General features: G+C 39.8%; 1 protein-coding gene across 6 annotated transcripts in view; it reads left to right on the top strand.

The window, feature by feature from the left end:
• The window catches only part of PHF20 (PHD finger protein 20), a 116,270-nt gene that overhangs the window by 19,287 nt on the left and 78,658 nt on the right, over positions 1-18,325 (top strand). For all 6 annotated transcript variants that reach the window (XM_074317600.1, XM_019733064.2, XM_019733056.2 and 3 more), the window contains one exon: positions 570-684. In XM_074317600.1, coding sequence (XP_074173701.1) covers positions 602-684 — 83 coding nt within the window. In that variant the 5' untranslated portion in view covers positions 570-601. Of the gene's footprint in view, positions 1-569; positions 685-18,325 lie in introns of those variants that run through there.

Here is an 18,325-nt window from a genome sequence, read left to right as displayed (position 1 = left end):
ATAGATCAAAGAAAGTATAAATAGATCTTTTTTGTCCAGGCTTCCAAAGGTAGGGCCAGGAATTATTAGTGTCTCTGCTTTTGTTTGCTTCCTTTGTAGCACTTGACATTCACAGAAGGTGCAGCTTGCAGTTATTTCATTTATCTGTTTACCGGCTACATTTTTGTCTTTCCTCCATGGACTGGAGGCGTCATGAGGGCAGGAACTCTCTCTTTTGGCCTTTGACTATTTTCCTAAATAGTCTCTCTGCAGATATATGTTGACTGCGTCAGCAAGTGATTAAATTTAACGTTGAGAGCAATTGTTTTCTTGGAGTTCTGAAGGGTGCCCCTTATAGGTGAATCCTTTCTCCTCCCAGGTCCAGAGACTGCAGGGTGCTGCATAATAGAGGACCCAGTGGAGGGTACACACCTGTGTTAGGATGCGGGCAGGCACGAAAGAGCCCAGGCAGGGTTTCCTGCAGCTTTGTGTTTTGAATAATGCCTGTTTGTCTTTTACGTGTAGTGAGTGATGCTACACTCTGGGCAGACTTTGCCTAAGTTTCATAAATATTTAATTGGCTTTTGCAGGAGAATAAAGGCAGCTCCGTTGATGACTGAAAATGACAAAGCATCCACCTAACAGACGAGGAATCAGCTTTGAAGTGGGAGCCCAGTTGGAAGCCCGGGACCGATTAAAAAACTGGTACTTTTATGTTTTTCTTAATTAAATCCCTTCAGTAAAGGAGTTTTGCCAGCACTGATAAAGAGGTGTAGCCTGGGCTTTTCTGTAGTGTTTTCCTGCTCCCTGACTCTTGGAAGGTGGAAGGAGAGAGACTTAAGTCTTGAGCTGTGGGAATGTCCTTTCTCTTTGGTGCAGGGGTCCCTGTGTCAAGGGGACCATTCTGTGACCCCTTGTTCATGCTTGTTTCCCCTTTCTGCCTCTTCATCTGAAGAAGTTATAAGAAAAAGAAGCATGAGTGGCTGCAGGGAAGGGAAGAGTTAATAGTGGCAGGTCTCGTGCTCTTGGCTGCCTGTCTGGAAGAAGAGAGGAGAGAGATCAGGATGGAAGAATGAAGAAAAGGGGTTAGATCAGAATCAGAACAGCTCCAGTGTTGTGGACAACCCCTCCAGTTTTCGGGGTGTGTTGTATGGTTGAAAGTTCGTTGTCATACTGTAGGAGTGATTAGATTCAGAAGCTGAGGGGTTGTAGTCTGTCATTGACTTGTGACCTCATTGGTCATTAGCCACTTTGAGCATCAGCTTTATCTATAAATGTGGGTAATAGTAATGTGACCTCATAGATTTTTTTTCTGAGCATCAAATTATAGAATATGTGGGGAAAGGCCTATAAACTGTGAAGTGCTGGTAGTTGAGGACATTCTAGAATTTGATTATTTGTTAATGCTTATGGTGAAACTCAAACCTTTTTGAGTTTTCATAAGGAAGACGGTAGCTGTTTTGGAGTTATCTCAAAATATACAGGCTGCCCAGTGCCTGGGATGTAAAGAGAAGACAAGGGAAGAGAAGCAGGGAAGTGCCTGGGGTAGAATGTATCTCTGCTGCCTTTTGGGGCTGGGAGATTTAATCCAAGAATTAGAGACACTTTGAACACCCAGTTGTTTTTAGGCTGTTTGAATTATCTATAATTATTTCTCTTTTTTGTTTTCCCTCTGTTTTTTTTTTTAAGGCAGCTTTCATAAAAGGAAAATTCTTTTTAAATTAAAAAAATCTTAAAATATAGAAAAAGTAAAAAGAGCTAATCACAAAATAATCTCTGTACTTACTGCTCAGAATTAATAAATATTAACACTTGTTTTATTTACATTTTAAAAAAGAAGGGACATAAAACATTTCTGATGTAATGGAAGTACCTTATATACCCCTCCCTATTCAATTCCCCTCCTGCACTCCATAGAGGCAACCGGCATCCTGAAGTTGGTTGTATCCTTTCTGTCTGTGTTTTTACATTTTTACTGTATACAGTAGTACCTCAGTTTTCAAACGTCTCTGTTGACGAACATTTTGGTTTACAAGCGCCGTAAACCCGGAAGTAAATGCTTCAGTTTTTAAACATGCCTCAGAAGTCGAACATGTCACATGGCTTCTGCTGAGTGCAAGATCCTGAGGCCTAGCTGTGAGCTGTTTTCGAATGTTTCAGAACTCCAATGGTCTTCCGGAACCGATTACGTTCGAAAACCGAGGTACCACTGTATATGTCTCAGTAAATAATAGAACCATTCTGGGTGTTTCAAAAAAATTCATATAAGAGGTATCATATTGTTTGTTTCTTTTCTGCATCATGTTTTTATGATTTACCCATATTGATATTGATATACAATATTTATCCTAACTTCTGTATAGAGTCCACTGTATGACTATACCATATTTTGTTTATCCAGTCTCCTACTGATGGACGTTTAGATTCCAGTTTTTCACTAATACACAGTGCTACTGTGAACATCGCTGTAAATGTCTCTGTGCACCTGGGCTGAGAATGTTTCTTGGGCAATGGCTTTCAAAAATGGTTTTGACTACAGTCTGTATAATAAGAAATATGTTTTAAGTACAGTGTGGTATCCGCTCATGTATACGTATAAATTTAAATGAAGCAAAAATTTTATGGAACAGTCCTTAACCTTATTACATGCATTATACTCTGATGTTTTTCTTCTATGTTGTATGCATATCTCCTTAACATACACACAAAAATGCTGGTCAAGAGGCACTAATTTGATTTTTATAATCTACTGATGGGTCATGAATTGCAGTTTTTAATAAGCCCTACCCCAGTGAAATTGTTGTGTAGTATGATACACACATTTTCAGTTTTACTGGAAACTGCCAAGTTGATCTCCAAATTGCTTCTGAATTACACTCCCATCAGTAGTACACACAACTTCCTGTTTTTCTACATCCTTATCAACATTCCTTTTGACAGATTTTCTGGTTTTGCCAAACTTTATTGTTGGTTGTGAACCTCACAGTGTAGTTTCGGACAAGGATTGTCAATGGATACTGTAATAAAATCATTATCTAAATGGTGTGGGGGAACAGGATATTGACAAGTACCAAAGTATCACCACAAATTATTTAATACTTTCACAGGGTAAAGTATACCTTTAAAATGGTGCGAGATGGTGGGCTTTACCTTATCCAAATAAAGGAACAGTGGGACGACCTAGCTTTATGTGTTCCCTGATATGATGCATTATGAAACACAGCATTACCATTGAAGCATTCTGTAAAAAATGTATTTAATCTGAAGTGTAGACCTAACTTTCAGTTTATAGGAAATATAAGAGAATACAAGAAACAAGTTAAACTCACCATGAGAAAATAATGTGATCAACCTGGAACGTGGAATGTTCTATAAAACAACTGTTCACTACTCTTAAAAAAAAATTTAAAAAATGCCGTGATGGGGGAAGAGTGGGGAGGGGAGGATTATTGTGGAACTAAATGAACTAAGGAGACATAAAAATGTGACGTGCAAACCTTTGATTGAATCTCAATTTTGGAAAAAGACATTCTTGGGAATAGAAAAATCTTAATATCATCTGGATATTAGATATTATGGAATTATTGCTAATTAGGATTGATTATGTTACAATAAGCATATAAAGTGGAAGAATAGTGATTTTTCTGCCTCTGTCATTCTATTTTTTATTAGCTGACGTTCTTCTGCAAGAAGAGCTTTCTCCCCTCCCCCTTTTTTCCTTTTTAAGGATCACTAAGAACTCAGATTATTCAGTGTGGTGTTGTAGTCAATTACATTCATTATTCTATTTGATGCTAAAATTATTCCAAATTTGACCAGTGAGAGGTCCTTTAAACTATCTCCTTTGTTCTTGTGACACACTCCTATTTGTCCATGAGCATTTTCTTGTTTTCTGGCACTATGAGAAGCCCCAGATTTATCCTACACATGTCTTGTTCCAGACCCTGGAATCCGCCATTTCTCCAAGGGGACCTGGTTCCTTTTAGTTGCAAATGGTATAAAGAAATTAAGCTCTGGGCATTGGGTGTGTTTATTGCTTCTAGAATGTCTTCTCTTTTAGGCCTTTTCAGTGGCTGGAGATAGAGAATAAATTATTTGAAAACTGAGTTCATTTTGATATTTCCAGTTTACATTGTGAGTGGTAGAGCTGGGGTTTTGCACCCCTGTTGAGTTGACTCCAAAGGCTGCCGTGCCTCCCAGGTGATTGCTTTCCCTGGTGATATTTTTCTAGGTGTTCTTCCATGTTTTCTTGATTTGCTGCTAGTTGGTAAAACAAACACACACAAAAACACAAAAAACATGAAAATGAAGGGTTATTTTTCAAAACCCATGTGACAGAAGTGTATGGAGACACAAATGTGACCCAGAGTGGGTGAGTGGGATTCATGTTTATAATAGGTCTATATCTTTTATTTGTCTGTATTGCTTATACAGAAGCCTCACTTCTGTTTACTGCAGAAACAGGATACAGAACACCTAATATTATACTTCTGTTACACTAACAACAATAGCAATGACTGCTAACATTTATCAGAGATTTGCTGTGTGTCAGGATGATGCCAATGGCTTTAGTTGCTTTTCTTGGGCTATCTCATTTAACCCCCCATAGCAAGCCCATTTGGACCTGAAGCTCAGAGGTATAATGACTTGCCCAAGGCACAAATTAATAACTGATGAATCTAAGACTTACTCAGTTTTGTTTGACAACATTGTTCTGTGTACCTTACCAGAATTTTATTTGTAAGTCATCCAGCCCAGCTTTTTTAAAATTAATAGGGTCCCAAAGAAGTCATGAAATTAGGGTTTTAATTTTTTTAGAAGAGAGGAGTTTGTAAAATACAGATTTGGATTTTCCATGGCAGTTTATCTCACCAAGCAGACTATGGGATAGTGATAAGAATCCATGTTCTAATTTTGGATCTGCCACTTTGGGGTGAACTTCCCACATATCCTTTTCCTACTCCATAGACAGAGGAATCCTGCCTGCCCTCTTTACCTCCAGGGTTGTGTAGATGAACTGAGTAACATGTGAGAGGCTGCAGTTTCCTGGTAATGAACCTTGGTGGATAGAATGGAAGCCGCTTGTTCTGCCTTCTCTGCCTTCTTCCTGTCATCTGTCAGGAGCGCACCATCTGCCCTGAACAGTAGGCCTGGCTCTCCCTGTTCGTGTTCTGAACACAGTGAAAAAAGCTCCTTCTGTCTGTTGTTTTCCTGACTCTTTGGCACGTTTTCACTACTTTGTTTCCATTTAAGTTGATCATGGTCTCCTTCCATCTCTTTTACAAAGGATTTTAAAATCTGAGTTTCATAATGTCCTTAGCTCTCTTTTCTATTTCTTTTTTATTAGGATTATTTTACACTGATTAGGGCTGAGTTCCTGTTTCATACCTCTTCACTTCTTGTACCATCTTTTCTTTTTCAGTAATCTTTCATTTCTGAGCTTTCCACATACATGTATTGAGCTGAGTGTATGCTGTGATCAGGCATTATGATAGGAATGAAGAAAAATCACACCATCCCTTAAGAAATTTATAGGCCAGTGTAGTACTGGCTTTTAGCATTGCCAGCCAAGGATTGTTAATCATATATTCGGATGCTTATGTCTTTGCTAATAGCTCACATTTAGTGAGTGATTGACTCTGTGCCAGGCACAAGTGTAAAGGCTTTACATGTTATACCCCATATAATCCTCACAGCACTATGAGGTTGTTATTCCCATTTTATACGTTAGGAAACAGAGGCACAGAATAATTCAGTAATTTGCCCAAAATTGCACAAATAGTAAGTGTTGGGTTTGGGATTTGAATCCAGGTCGTCTGGCTTCTGAGCATGACAAGATATGGCTTTGAATCCCATGCTATGTTCTGTACCTAGGAAGGTGAGTGAAGTCCCTGAAATTAATTACATCTTGAGGTGATACTTACATATGTACAAACCCCTGGGGGAGAACAATAAATTTCATGTGTGGGAATTTCAGAAAGCTTCACAAAGATGACCTGACTTCAGGTCTTTCATTCATTGCTAGGTGCTGGAGATAGAGTAGTGATTAGGACATAGTCCCCAATCTTTAGGAGCTGACCTTCCAGTGGAGGTAGATAGCCCGTAAAGAAACAGATCAATACCTGTAAGGTTAGGTGGTGATAAATGCTCAGAAGAAGAGTAAGTACTGGTAAGTAGATAGAGAATGACATTGTGTGTATATGAGGTATGCTTTTTTATGTAGAGGGTGCTTGGGGAAGGTCTGTCTGACAAGGAGACATTTGAGTAGAGAGCCAAAGCGAGGGAGCGATCCAGGTAGATATCCATGGGAAGAGGGTTCCAGGCAGAGGCAACCAAAGCACTGAGTGCTGGGTGTGTTCAAGTAATACAAGATGGGTAAAGAGTGAGGGGCCAGGGGCAGCCAGATGGCTCAGTGGTTGAAGCACAGTGCTCATAACACCAAGGTCGCCGGTTCGAGTCCCACCTGGGCCAGTGAGCTGTGTCTGCCACAACTAGATTGAAAAACAACGACTTGACATCCTGGAAAAACACACTGTTCCCCAATATTCCCTAATTAAGAAAAAAAAAAAAAAAAAAGAGGGGCCAGAGGTAGGAGAAGTTCACAGATGCAGGAGCCAGACTGGCCATAACAGGGGGTTTGGACTTTATTCGAAATGTAATAGGAAGTCATTGAAAGATTTTAAACAGGGAAGTGACATCTGATTTCAGTTATTAAAAGTGGCTGTGGTTATTGTGTGTCGAATATGTGTGTAGGCATACATGTGCAGAAATAGGGAGAACAATAAGTCTTTTGTAGTCGTCTGCATTAAATGTTGCTTGAATTTAAAAGCAGCGGTGGAGATGATCAGAAGTGATCAGAGTCTGGGTATTTTTTGAAGGTACAGCTGACAGATTAACTGATGATGTGAGAGACAGAGAAGAGTCAGGGATGACTCCAGGGGCTGAGTAGCAGAGTTACTATTTGCTGAAATTGGAAAACCAGCAGTTTGCTTTCGCACATGTTAAATACGGGATTCCTTTTAGATAACCAAGCGGAGATGTTGAGCAGATGGTTTAGTAATGGAGTCAAGCATTCAGGTGTGAGCTCTGGGTTAGGGATAGAAATTTGGGCGTTGGCAGTGAGTATATGAGATTAAAAGAAAAAAGGTCTTATTTTGTAGACCAGTTTTAGGGTCCCAGTAAAACTGAGCAGGAATGCAGAGTTCCCATCCCTTGTATCCACACATGCATAGCCTTCCCTACTGTCCACATCCTTCACCAGAGGGTACGTTTATTCTAATCGATGAGCCTGCACTGACACATCATCAGCATCCAAAGTCCATCGTTTACATTATGGTTCACTTTTGGTGGTGTCCATTCTCTGGGTTTTGACAAATGTGTAAAGACATGTGTCCACTATTATAGTATTGTGCAGAGAATAGCTTCACTCCCCGCAGTCCCTTGAGTCTTCTTCCTCTAGCTCCTCGCAGTCACTGATGGTTTTACTGTTTTGCCTTTTCCATAATGTCATATAGTTGGACATACGTATAGTATGTAGCTTTTTCAGATTGGCTTCTTTCATTTAGTAATACGCATTTAAGATTTCTTCATGTCTTTTCATGGCTTAATAGCTCAATTCTTTAAAGTGCGAAGTAATATTCCATTGTCTGGATGTACCACTGTTAATCCATTTCCTACTGAAAAGCATCTTGGTTTCTTCCAGGTTTTGGCAACTATGAATAAAGCTGCCGTAAATATCTATGTGCAGGTTTTTATGTGGACATAAGTTTTCAACTTATTTGGGTAAATACTGAGGAGTGTGACTGTTGGATCATATGTAAGAGTATGTTTAGTTCTGTAAGAAACTACCTGGGGTGGCTGGTTAGCTCAGCGTGGTGCCGATAACACCAAGATTGCCCGTTCGATCCCCGCCTGGGCCACTGTGAGCTGTGTGTGCCCTCCTTAAAAAAAAAAAAAGTAAAGAAACTACCAAACTGTCTTTCAAAGTGGCTGTACCATTTTGCTTTCCCACCACCTATCCTGTATTTGGTATTGTCAGAATTTTGGCCACTATAATAGGTCTGCAGTGGTATATCATTGTTATTTAAATTTGCCATTTCCTAATATGTTGAATATCTTTTCATATACTTATTGGCCATCTATATATGAGTATTTTCTTTGGTGAGGTGTCTGTTAAGGTATTTTGCCTATTTTTTAATTGGTTGGTGGTGTTGGTTGTTACTGAGTTTTAAGAGTTCTTTTGCAAGTATTGTATGTGGGATTTAAGGCGATGAGATTGGATGAGCTCATCTAGGGCTGCACTATCCAAAAAACCATATTGGAGAGCAGAGAGAGAGAAAGTTTCCACTGAGAAGGTTCTGTTGGACAGTGCTGATCTGGGGAGTCAGTGTAGCTAAAAGGAGGACTGCGCCCTAGAGCCTCTCACGGTTTAGACATCAGCAGATGTGGAGGAACCAGGAAAAGAGACTGGGAAAGAGTGACCATTGAGGCAGGAGGAAATCCATAAGGAAGGTGTCCACAGGCCTAGTGGAAAAACTGTTTCAAGGAACAGCAAGTAATCACCTCAGTCTTGTGATGCTGGTGGGTCAAGTAAGATGAGGCTCGAGTGGCTGTTAATTTGGTCACATCAAGGTTATGGATGACGTTGACAAGAGTTGTTTTAATGGAGCAATGGACTCAAAACCCTGATTAGCATAAGTTCAAGGAAAAAGTGGGAGAGGAGAGACTGTAGTGTAGTACACAGGTGGAGGGATTGGCCGTTGATAGGACCAGGTAGTTCATTTATTCTAAGGGGAAGAGGGAGGCTGGGAATCGGTAGAAATGAAGGTTGACTGGTAGAGTTGGTGATAGGTGCATGTGTTACTGTATTTTTAAATTGAGGTCTAATTTACATACAGTAAAATTCATTCTTTTCAGTGTATAGTTCTTTGAGGCTTGTTAAACTCATACAGTCATGCACGCATTACCACAATAAAAATGTAGAGCACTTTTATCACCCACCAGATTTCTTTGTGTGCCTTTGTATCAGCCCCACCTGCCACCTCCAGCCCTTTGCACCCACTAATCTGTCCTCTGTCCATATAGTTTTACTTTTTCTAGAATGTTATATAAATGGAATTATACAGTATGTATTTATACTTGTCATAATGCATTTGAGATTCATCCATATTTTTGCATGAATCAGTAGTTTCTTCCCTTTATTGCTGAGTAGAATTCCGTTGTATGGATGTACCAGTGTATCCATTTACCTGTTCAAAGATATGAATTGTTTCCAGTTTGTGGTAAATATGAACAAACATTTCCATCAGGTTTTGTGAGAACAGAAGTTTTCATTTCTCTTGGGTCATATGTTAAATGTATGTTTAACTTGAGAAGCTGCCAAACTGTTTTCCAGTGTGACTATTACATTTTGCATTTCCACCAGCAACGTATGAGTCCCTGTTGCTCTGTATCTTTGCTAGCACTTGGTGGGATTCTTTTCTTTCCCTCCTTTTGATTGTTTTTTTTTTTTTAAATTGAGATATAATTTACATACCATAAAGTCATTATTTTAAAGCATACAAATCAGTGGGTTTTAGTATATTCACAGTACAACCATCACTACTAATTCCAGAACATTTTCATCACCCCAAAAGGAAACCTCATAGTATTAGCAGTCACTCCGCCTTCCTCCTCAGCCCTAGGCAACCACAAATACACTTTCTTTTTTTTTTTAATTAAAATTTAGTGTGACAATGATCAACAAAACTACATAGGTTTCAAGTGTACAATTCTATACATAATATATCATCTATACATTGTATTATGTGTTTACTACTCAGAGTCAGTTCTCCTTCTGTCACCATATATTTGACCCCTTTACCCTTTTCTACCAATCCTCTTCCCCCTTTACCCGCTCTGGTAACCACTAACCTGTTCTCTGCGTCCATGAGTTGTTTCTTTATTTGTTTGTCTTGTTCCTTTGTTGCTTTCGGTTTTATATCCCACATATGAGTGAAGTCTTGTGGTTCTCGACTTTTTCTCTCTGACTTACTTTGCTTAGCATAATCTCAGGATCCATCCATGTTGTTGCAAATGGCAGTATTTCATCTTTTCTTATGACATAATAGTATTCCATTGTGTATATGTACCAATCTTCTTTATCCAATCATCTGTCGAAGGACACTTTGGTTGTTTCCATGTCTTCGGCACTGTAACTAAAGCTGCAGTGAACATTGGAGTACATATATCTTTACGGATAGATGTTTTCAGGCTTTTTGGGTAGATACCCAGGAAATGGATTGCTGGGTCATATGGTAATTCTATTCTAAATTTTTTGAAGAACCTCCACACTGCCTTCCATAGCGAGTATGAGGGTTCCTTTTTTCTCCACAGCCTCTCCCACACTTGTTACTATATGTCTTGCTGATGATAGCCATTCTGACTGGGGTGAGGTGATATCTCATTGTGGTTTTTATTTGCATTTCCCTAATAGCTAATGAAGTTGAGCATTTTTTCCTGTATCTGTTGGCCGTTTGTATGTCTTCTTGGGAGAAGTTTCTATTCACGTCCTCTGCCCATTTTTAATTGGATTGTTTGTCTTTTTGTTGTTGAGTTGTATGAGTTCTTTATATATTTTGGATATTAGCCCCTTATTGGAGGTGTTGTGTGCAAATAATCTTCTCCCATTTGGTTGGTTGCCTCTTTGTTTTGTTGATGGTTACTAATATATTTTCTGTCTCTTTAGATTTGCCTGTTCTGGATATTTCATAGAAACTGAATCATGCAATTCCTTTATGGCTAGCTACTTCACTTAACATGATATTTTCAAGATTCATTTGTGTTGTAGCATATATATCAGCATTCTTTTTTTATAGATAAATAATATTCCATTATATAGGTAAACCATATTTTGTAATATCTGTTCATCAGTTGATGAGTATTTGTTTGTATTCTTTTCACTTTTTGGCTCTTATGAATAATGCTGCTATGAACATTTGTGTTTGAGTTTGTGTGTGGGCATATGTTTTCATATCTCTTGGGTATCTACTTAAGAGTAGAATTGTTGGGTCCTATGGTAATTAACTTGTTTAACCTTTTGAGGAACTGTCACTATTTTCCACTGTAGCTGTACCATTTTACAGTCCCACCAGCAATGGGAATTCTTTTTTGATTGATTTTTTTTTTTTAAGTGATTGAGGATCAGGAGGAAGGCTTGTGTTGAGGGAAGAAGATAAGGTATGAAATATTATTTAAGAGAGTGAAGAGGGATTGGACATGAGAAATTTGGTAGGATTGCTGGTGCTGTCAAGTGACATTAAGGTCTACAGGAGGTTGGTGGTCATGGAGTTATTTTCAATAAGCTTTTGATTTTAGAATAGTTTCAGATTTACAGAAAAATTCCTAAGATGATACAGAGAGTTCTCATATATGACACACCCAGTATCCCCTACTAAGATTAAACATTATAGCAAGATAGAAATGTTACAATTAATGAACCAATAATGGTATATTATTATTAACTAAAGTTCATACTGTATTCATATTTCCTTAGTTTTCCCCTGATGTCCTTTTTTTGTTCCAGGATTCCATCCAGGTGCAGCATTATGTTTAGTAGTCATGTCTCCTTAGGCTTTTGGCTGTGTCTGTTTCTAGAGTTCTCTTGTTTTTGAAGATTTTTTATTTATATCAGTATGGACTCAGAAATTTATTTTCGATTTTGGGTTATAATCCAATACTACTTTGTTTTGCTGCTCCTGTTGTTTCATTGGGAGCTCTTTAAGTGGTTTCTTGTGTCCTTTTGACATACTCCCATTATCATGTGTGTTTAACACTTCCTTATTATTTCTGGCAACACAAAATATTCTAGGCTCATCTTGTATAATTCCTGCCCCAGTCCTGGAATCAGCGATTTCTCCAAGGAGCTCTGGTTCCTTATTTAAAAAATTTTTAAATTGTAGTTGACATATAATGTTATATTAATTTCAGGTGTACAACATAGTGAGTAGACATTTATATATCTCATGAAGTGATCGCCATAATAAGCCTAATAACTATCTGTCACCATACATAGTTAGTACATTATTATTGACTATATTCCCTATGCTGTACATTACATACCTGTGCTTATTCTGTAACTGGCAGTTTGTATTTCTTAGTCCCCTTCACCTTTTTCACCCCCCGCCCCCCACTTCCTCTGGTTCCTTTTATTGGACATGATGTTAAACACCGAGATCTGGGCCCTAGATGTGCTCCTTCCTACTGAGGGATCATTGCTTCTAGGCTCAGAATTATTATTATTATTATTATTATTATTATTTTTGAGTAAAAGATAATCTCTGTATTGTTTTTTTCATTGCAATAGTAATATGTACTTGTTTTTTTTTTTTTTCCCCCCCTTAAATAAAACAGTCAAGTGTCACAGAACTCAACAGGCCAGAACCTTTAGAGCCCCCTTGGAGCCTCCTTGCCTGATCTCTTCCACCCCATCATCTGGTCCATCAGCTAATCCTTTCAGATCCACCTGCAGAATCTATCTTGACTCCGACACTGGCTGTCACCTCCACCCTACCTCCCCGGCCCAAGTCCCCATCATGGATCTCTGGACCCTGGCAATAGCCACCTAACTGGTCTCCTGTATCCTTCTGGACTGTGCCTCTTCCTCAGGCTCTTTTACACTCAGCATCCACTGGTAGGCCCTGGATTTTTTTTCCCCAAAACTTTTTGATACTAATTTTCATGGCAATTTACAGTTGTAAGGCATTGAATTAAGAGAGCGAAGATGCTACTCTTTTTAAAAGTCCTTTTTTGGATACCTTTTATTAAGGTATAATTTATGTCAGGGTGCACAGATCTTAAGTGTGTAGCTTGATGAACTTCTATACATGTTTACACATGTATAACCACTACCGAAATCAAGATATTGACATTTTGGGCACCTCAGAAGACCATTTTTCCCATACCCAGCCACACAACTCCTTCCACCCCCAAGGGAACCACTATTTGTGGTCGTGCATTTAAAGTGAGTCCTATCAGCATGTCGAATGTATTCACCAGCCATAATCAGCTGCCTGGATGCAGGAGTGGAGAATGTCTACAATCTGATTTACCTAGGGCTGGTGTTTCCCTAAGCAGGAATGATGGAGGGAGAGAGGGACCAGGGCGTTGGGGGTCTATGCAAGGAAATAAGATTGAAGTGTAAGCTGTCCAGGATGAAGTGAGGGTGAGAAAGCAGGCAGAAGGAACAATGTAAGCAAAAGTATTCAGGGCTCAAAAAACACAGTGTGTTCTTAGAAATCCACAGAGGCGACAGATCAGGAGTGGGGGGAAATTGGGCTAAAGAGGGGATTTTTAAGCCAGAAGAGAGACACTGTCCCGTCCCTCTTAGGAAAAGAAAAGTGGTGTTTATTCAGTAACCAAATATTTACAGTGTCTCTACATCAGTCCCTTTAGGGGTACTGAAAGAGGCATAGGGGTCATCTGACGTACTGACAGTTGTTGCTGGTGAGAAATGACCAGGATAAGAGAGGAGAGATGAATGCAAGATTTCCTGAGTTAGAAGTGTTAGATGTTGATTAATGGAAGTGGTGAAGAGGTAGGGAAAGAAGGCATCCAAAACAGCTCAGTTTTTATGTAGCTTAATAGTCAGTCCTTTGTTTTTTTACTAAATACAACTTCCGTCGCCATCCCCTCTAGAGCAAAGGCTGGGGATGGCTTAGAGTGTTACTTTTGTGCCATAGGCGTCTTTTGCTTCTGGTGTTTGCCCTGAGCCAGGAATAGAGGCACACTCTGATTCTTTCTTTTTTTTTCTTTCTTAAAAAGTTTTTCTAATTATAAAAGTTACAGCTATTGCCCATAGAAAACTTGAAAAATACAGGAATATATAAATAAAGATCACATGGTCTCACAGAGATAACAACTGTAACATTTTAGTGTATTTCTTTCAAAATATGCACACGCCACACTCTGATTCTTGAAATAAATGAGTGCTGTATGTTTACAGAAAGGCTGTTTATATAGGGAAGAATCTGGAAGCAGCCTGGATGCCCAACCCCTTGGGGAAAGTTCAGGCAAATTCTGGGTTAGTCACTGGGTCGACTATTAGATGGTTGAGACACTTCTGTGGGCCTGCATCAGGACAAAGATATTTACATGTGACGTCACATTAAGAGCAGTAGCTTTTCCCTGGGCTTAGAGTCAGGTTTGGATACTGATCTAGGTTACACCTCTTCCTCGTCACTCTGTTTGGGCCTCCATGTCCGCAAATGTAAAATGGGTGCAGTGATAATAACAACTCCTTAAGTCCTCATGGGATTGTGGGAAGTATCTAGTGAGATACCCTATGTAAAGGCAATTTGTAACCCCTAGAGTAAGCCTACACACATTAGTTATTAATAGCCATGTGAGTGAAAGGGAGTAGAAATAGAGGGGACTTGTTATCCTTTCTGGTTCCTTTTTTTTTTTCCATGTAACATTTCTTCAGTTTGTATTTCTGGGGTGTGTGTGGGGACCAAACAAATTGCTTCCAAGCACTGCCTAGCTGCTCTAATTTAAGCCCACGCACACTGTGCAATGTTGGGCAGCTTAGTTTTACTCAGAAGCAGCCAAGACTCTGAGCAGCAAGCCTTCGTGGGACTTGAGGTCATGTACTGTGGACAAGCCAACGTTGTATCCTTGGGTTAGGCCTGTACTGTTCTCTGTCTTTCTGGACATAAATGTGGAGTTACTCCCTCTGGTTTGGTGTGGATTTCACTCTCCCACAGTCCTCTCCTTTCCTTGGTGGAGCACAAGGGTGGGTTGACTTATCTGGTATCTTAGAGCAGTGTTTCCCCAACTCAAAACCATGAGGACTGGAGCCTCCACCCTATATACTATCTATGGATCCCACTTTTAGTAGCATTGGAGCAAAATGCACAATTTAGTTATTTATTGCTGTGTAGCAAATTTTCTCAAAATGTAGTGGCCTAAAACAGCACTAAACATTTATTATCCTGTCAGTGTATGTGGGTCAGGAATTCAGGAGCGGCTTAACTAGAGGGTTCTGGCTCCAGGTCTCATGATGCTGTGGTCCAAGGTGGCTCCCTCATGACACTGGCAAGTTGGTGCTGGTTGCCAGCGGGAGACCTCAGTTCCTTGCCACTTGGATCTCTCCATAGGGCATCTAGAATGTTCTTACGACATAGCATCTGGCATCCTTCAGAATGGGGAATCCAAGAAGCAGCAGTGCTGTGTGTGTGTTAAAATATACATAACATAAAGTTTACCATTTTTAACTGTACAGTTCAGTGACATTAAGTACATTTATATTGTTGTGCAACTATCACCACTGTCCATTTCCATAACTTTTTCATTTTTCCAAACTGAAACTCTGTACCCATTAAACAGTAACTCCCCATTCTCCCCTCCCCCCAGCCCTTAGTAACCACCATCCTAGGTTGGTGCAAAAGTAATTGCGTTTTCAGACCATGAATTTTAAATCATTATAACTAGGCTCAGACACATCTTTATTAATCAGAATAGGAGCCATTGCAGTCAACACATTTTGCCAGTGAGAAATAATTTTGTTTATTCCTGTAGTGTAAAAATTCATGCTTTGGGATTCGACGAACTCTTGGAAAGCATTTTCTGCATCCTGGTTGTGGAAGCATTTTCTCTGCAAAAAGTTGTCGAGCTGCTTGAAGAAGTGGTAGTCGGTTGATGAGAGGTCAGGTGAATATAGCAGATGAGGCAAAACTTCATAGCCCAATGCGTTCAACTTTTGAAACGTAGGTTGTGCGACATGTGGTTGGGCGTTGTGGAGAATTGGACCCTTTCTATTGACCAATGCCGGCTGCAGGCATCGCAGTTTTTGGTGAATCTCATCAATTTGCTGAGCATACTTCTCAGATGTAATGGTTTCGCCAGGATTCAGAAAGCTGTCGTGGATCAGACCGGCAGCAGACCACCAGTGACCATGACCTTTTTTTGGTGCAAGTTTGGCTTTGGGAAATGTTTTGGAGCTTCTCGTCAGTCCAACCACTGAGCTGGTCATCACCGGTTGTCGTATACAATCCACTTTTCATCGCACGTCACAATCCCATTGAAAAATGGTTTGTTGTTGTGTAAAATAAGAGAAGACGGCACTTCAAAGTGACCCTTTTTTTGATTTGCGGTCAGCTCATGAGGTGCCCAGTCATCGAGCTTTTTTTCACCTTTCTGAATTGCTTTAAATGCCGAACGACTAAAGGACCGTAGAATGGCAACTTCTCACGTAGTGTAAGAGCATCAACTTCGATGATTGCTCTCAGTTGGTCATTGTCAACTTCTGATGGCCGGCCACTCCGATCCTCATCTTCATGGCTCTCGTCTCCTTTGCAAAACTTCTTGAACCACCACTGCACTGTACGTTCGTTAGCAGTTCCTGGGCCAAATGCGTTGTTGATGTTGTGAGTTGTCTCCGCTGCTTTACGACCCATTTTGAACTCGAATAAGAAAATCTCTTGAATTTGCTTTTTGTCTGACATCATTTCCATAGTCTAAAATACATAGAAAATAAACAGCAAGTAATAAGTCATTAGCAAAAAAACATAAAGCGAGAAATATGCATTAAAATGATGTATAACATAACCATATTTATTTAAGAATGTATTCCAATATCAAATGGCAACTTTTAACAGTGCAAAAATCGCAATTACATGTGCACCAACCCAGTACTTTCTGTCTCTATGACTGTGACTATTCTGATATTTTATAATATGTGTGGAATCATACAGTATTTGTCCTTTTGTGACTGACTTATTTCACTTAGTATATTTTAAAGATTCCATCTATGTTGTAGCATATATCAGAATTTCATTTCAAGGCTGAGTAATAAATATTATATTTTATCGATGTATTACATTTTGTTTATCCATTCATCTGTCAATGGACACTTGGGTTACTTCTACTTTTTGGCTATTGTGGATAATGCTGCTATCATTGGTGTTCAATATCTGTTCGAGTCCCTGCGTTCATTTCTTTTGGGTGTATGTCCAGAAGTGAATTGCAGCAGTGCTTTTTATAACCCAGCCTTGGAATCCCATGCTGTCACTTTCACCACATTCTATTTGTTAGAAATGAGGCCACATTAAATAGGCTCTGCCTTTTAAAGGACAGAGTGTCAAATTTGCAGACGTATTTTAAAGCTACTACAACTATGTTTTCTGGAGTAATCATATAATGCCAGGTTAATTGCAAACACAAATACCCTAAAATTCGTTAGTAGTCCTTGAGTATATGATAGTCGTCTGGTCAGTGCATCTCAACCTTTCTCATGTCATTGTTCACTTGTAATTCATTCATGTTGCCTCATCTGGGAAGCTCTGATACAGATGGTCTAGATTATGGAAAAGCACAATAAAACATTTCCTCATGGAGACCTTATGGACCACCAGCTCTGTGTTCAGCCACACAGGTGGTCCATGAACTGCTGTGGGAAATACTCGCTTAGAGCATCCGTACAATAGCTATGGAATCCGCAAGGTTCCTGTGCAGCTCTCTGTACCGAGTTACTGTTCCTTTCTCACTTTCACTTTCCTACATTTTCTTGTCCTGTTTCCTGCTTCCCTTCCTCTGTCCTATGCTGGCTTACTAATATTCACCCTCTCCCAGAAATACTCTCCGGCTGCAGTGCCTCCTTGATGACCTGGAAAATGCCGATTCATCTTTCAGAATTGAGATTATCTCCTCTTCGCTAGGGTTGTTTTGGCCTTTCCTTCCTTTTCTCCCACACCCCTCTCCCTTTGCCCTAGAACTAGCCTCTCCTTCCTCTGTACGCTACTCTAGCTTAAGTAGTCTTCTGTTGTTTCACCTGTAATACTTTATTACAATTATTTGTGCATGTAGACACATGTTTATTCCCCCTGAGGATACTGAAGTGACAGATGCCTTTAGGGGACGTCTGTAGTCTCCCAGGGCAGCAAGCCATAAACATAAACAAGAAAGCAGGGAAGCAAATAAAATAATTACAGATTGGGGTAAATGCTATGAAAGAAGCAAGCGGGAAACGGACAGGCTGGAAGGAAATGGAGCTACTCGAGATAGTGTAGTCAGGGATCTGAGGCTGTTGCTTGGAAAGAGTGGGCAGGAGAAGTATTGCAGGTAAAGTGAGACTGGGTAGGTAAGGTGTGCGCCATGTCTGAGGAACGTGTTGTAACAGAGTCAGTCTCCCTCTGCCAGCTGCTGGGATCACACATCTTCACAGACGTGGGTCGGTATTTCCAAACGCCGGCACACTTCCTGGTCCAGAGTAGGCACTCAGAAAATATCTGTGGGATCGACGAATTTCTCTCCCTCTAATGTTTGTCCATTCTCCTTTTCCCTTTGTGTTTGATTGGCGACACTGGCTTTC

The sequence above is a fragment of the Rhinolophus sinicus genome, linkage group LG13 (genome assembly GCF_036562045.2).
Source record: "Rhinolophus sinicus isolate RSC01 linkage group LG13, ASM3656204v1, whole genome shotgun sequence".
NCBI classification, from domain to species: Eukaryota; Metazoa; Chordata; class Mammalia; order Chiroptera; family Rhinolophidae; genus Rhinolophus; species Rhinolophus sinicus.
This window is presented reverse-complemented; position numbering and strand designations above follow the sequence as displayed.